Source organism: Zerene cesonia, chromosome 9, assembly GCF_012273895.1.
Source record: "Zerene cesonia ecotype Mississippi chromosome 9, Zerene_cesonia_1.1, whole genome shotgun sequence".
NCBI lineage: Eukaryota > Metazoa > Arthropoda > Insecta > Lepidoptera > Pieridae > Zerene > Zerene cesonia.
The window spans coordinates 121,738-124,694 of NC_052110.1; the positions used below are offsets into that span (position 1 = coordinate 121,738).

General features: G+C 35.0%; 1 protein-coding gene across 1 annotated transcript in view; it reads left to right on the forward strand.

The window, feature by feature from the left end:
• Positions 1-762, forward strand: part of LOC119829128 (small glutamine-rich tetratricopeptide repeat-containing protein alpha-like) — a 2,163-nt gene extending 1,401 nt beyond the window's left edge. The window contains exon 2 of the mRNA XM_038351527.1: positions 9-762. Coding sequence (XP_038207455.1) covers positions 9-338 — 330 coding nt within the window. The 3' untranslated portion in view covers positions 339-762. The remainder of the gene's footprint in view (positions 1-8) is intronic.
• Positions 763-2,957: the final 2,195 nt, after the last annotated feature.

The following is a 2,957-nucleotide window of genomic DNA, read 5'->3' on the forward strand; positions in this document are numbered from 1 at the left end:
ACAACGAGTCCTACAAGGAGAATCTGCGCCTCACCGAAGAGAAGCTCGCGCGCAGCGAACGACCGGCTATGGATCTGGGAGGCTTACTTCAAAACCCATCGCTATTAAATATGGCCACAGAGCTCCTGTCCGATCCAAACATGCAGAATCTCATTTCAGGCCTAATGGATAACAATAGTGGTGCAAATGCTCCCGGTGGAGTGAATGCTTTACTGGAAGCCGGACAAGCTCTGGCTCAACAGATGCAGGCTGCAAACCCTGAGCTGGTGGAGCAGTTGAGGAGGCAGATGCACCCACAGGGCGGTCAAGGTGGAAACCCACAGCCACCAGCACAATAAATTTATTTACCTATATATATCGATAAATCGATTTATCCAGCTAAGTGTTGACTTGCCACGTCGCAACCAAATTAGCCCTAATTTTATTTAGTTTCTTACATTAAAATATATTCAATATTATGAGAATGTAAAATATTAAATTATTCTTTCGAGTGCTCACTATTAAATATTTCAAAACTTTTTGATTTTATTTATTACAAGAAAAAAATATGTTCCGTCTCTTGCATTTATCAATCTGTGAACTATGTTAGTTAGGGCAAAATATATCACTGCATATTGTGCAGTTTAGTGAATAGGAGTGAAACTATTCATATTGTGTATATTCTATACATTACTGATAAAATGTATGTTCAGGTCATCAAAATTATACTTAGATATTAAGACTATGATAATTGGTGTTGAATAAATATCTCCAAAAAAAAAATATTATTCTTTTCTTTACATTATGTCCATCAAACTGTATTATGTTTATTTCATCAATATTTCATTCATATGTATAAATGCGAAAGTGTTTTTTTTTCTTAATTGTTTGCAGTTTACATTGCTTTAGTGTTAAATAGTTTTAAAAATAAAATATCGTAAAAAACATGGTTAAAATGCGGATTCTTAATTATTTGGAATATTTGAAAGCGAGTGAAACGTTGTTAGCGACCGCCAATTGATCGACGCAGGAAATGTTTCAATAAAAATATTTAACCTGGTACCTGGTAGTCTACACACTTACTATTATAATCTTCTAGCAACAATACCGACATTATAGTGGTAGGTATATATGATTTCTCTTATCAACATACATAATCTAAATATATCTATCTGCACTAATAATATTTAGCTAAAGAGTTTACTTAGGTACCTCAGGAACCTATTTCAAAAATTCTTTCACCGTTGGATATATTAACCCTGACTGCTAATTGCTGTAGGATATATAACATGTACCAAGTACGAAACCGTGGCGGGCCGCTAGGAGTTAGGTGTATAATCGTCATACAGGAATTCGCTTAACACGAAACAGAAATCCTGGTTTCAAATAGTGATAGCAATTTAACAATTAGCCATTACCAAAAAGAATTGCTTATTTTTTTCTTTAATAGAACAGCATTGTTTTGCCGGGAGCAGTAATCTCTATCTCTTGCGATGTATCTTCTCCAAACCTCGCTAAGAACAGTTTTATCCTTTGCTAATTGTAGTATAGTGTATACTTAGTAGTACCAGTAGGTATATAAGTGTGCTTTGTAGTTTTACTTCTATTTTAGAGTTTTAGATTTCGAAAACATGAATGATGTTCTGAAGTCGGTCGTAGTTTTGTAAGTAAATTAAATTTAAAAGTAGTTCTGGTGAACGGAGTGTTTTCTATACCTCTCCTAATATAACCCAGGCGAAATGATTATTTTGTGGGTAATGTAAGGGAAATGAAACAGCAACATTTATTTCTTACCTATTTATTACACTCTGTGTATAATTTATGATAAATACATTTACATAGTTATATTTTATGTACATACAGTAGCAAAATGTAAAAATATGTCGTGTCTTTTACAGCGCAAAGTGGCGCTCAAAAAGGCGCGAACACACATTCGAAAAAAAAACATAACCATAAAACTTTTTTATTTACATAAAGACCCCTCGGATTAGAGACAGATGTAAGCGTTCGACTATACAATACACATAACGATATTATATTTATATGATTGCGATGTCTACATTTTCAAAATTACTTGAATGCAAAGGCACTAGGAATTGTTCAAGTTCAAAGTAAATGCTGCAAATAATTGTCACGTGTGGGTTTCAGTGGGCAGGCCTATACTAAGTACACAGAGAATAACGTTAACTCGCTTCAGTTGATTCACTTATATCCAGTTTCTCTTGGACTTTGGAATTTAGGGATTTATTTATTATTTATTATACTCATTAGTTATAGGAACAAATTATATTTAAACAATATTGGTTAAAGTCAATGATCGGGTACGCTAGGGAAATGATAAAATTAAATAATTTTCATAACGCTCGTAAATAAACTTTACGAATAAAACAATTTAAAGCACCAAATTAAAATATGACTGAATAAATTAAGTAAAAACTAACTAGATAACATAAATAATTATAATAAAGTTACATCGGCGACCGTCTCTAAAGTAAAATAACTTTTATAAAACTATGTTGTCTTATTATTTTCTCGTATAAAACGATTGAACTAATGCAGACGTCGCAGATATGTTGCAGTTAGCGCGCCCGCCCGCTGGACACGCAGCGTCAACATTTGTTCGGATACTCGCTCGCGCAATCGATGCTTCCCACACAAACAATTTCGGAAAAATACAGGATTTTAGCACAAAGAAATATGTTGAAGCGACAGTCTTATCCATCAAGTATTATGCCATCAGCCCACGTGGCGGGGCCACGGCTCACTAAAGTTACATTAACGGTTGCACTTCCCCGGGAAGTAGGCTCGCGTTTCGACCGCTGCTTCAACAATATTCCCATCTAGCGGACGATGGAACAATAAAAAAGCTAAATTTTCAAAATTGTGCACACATCTACTGATTACGAAAAAGCCGAGAAGAACATTGAGTCTGCAGAGGCCGAAACGCGACACAGTGAGCGACGCTACGTCCCTAGAGC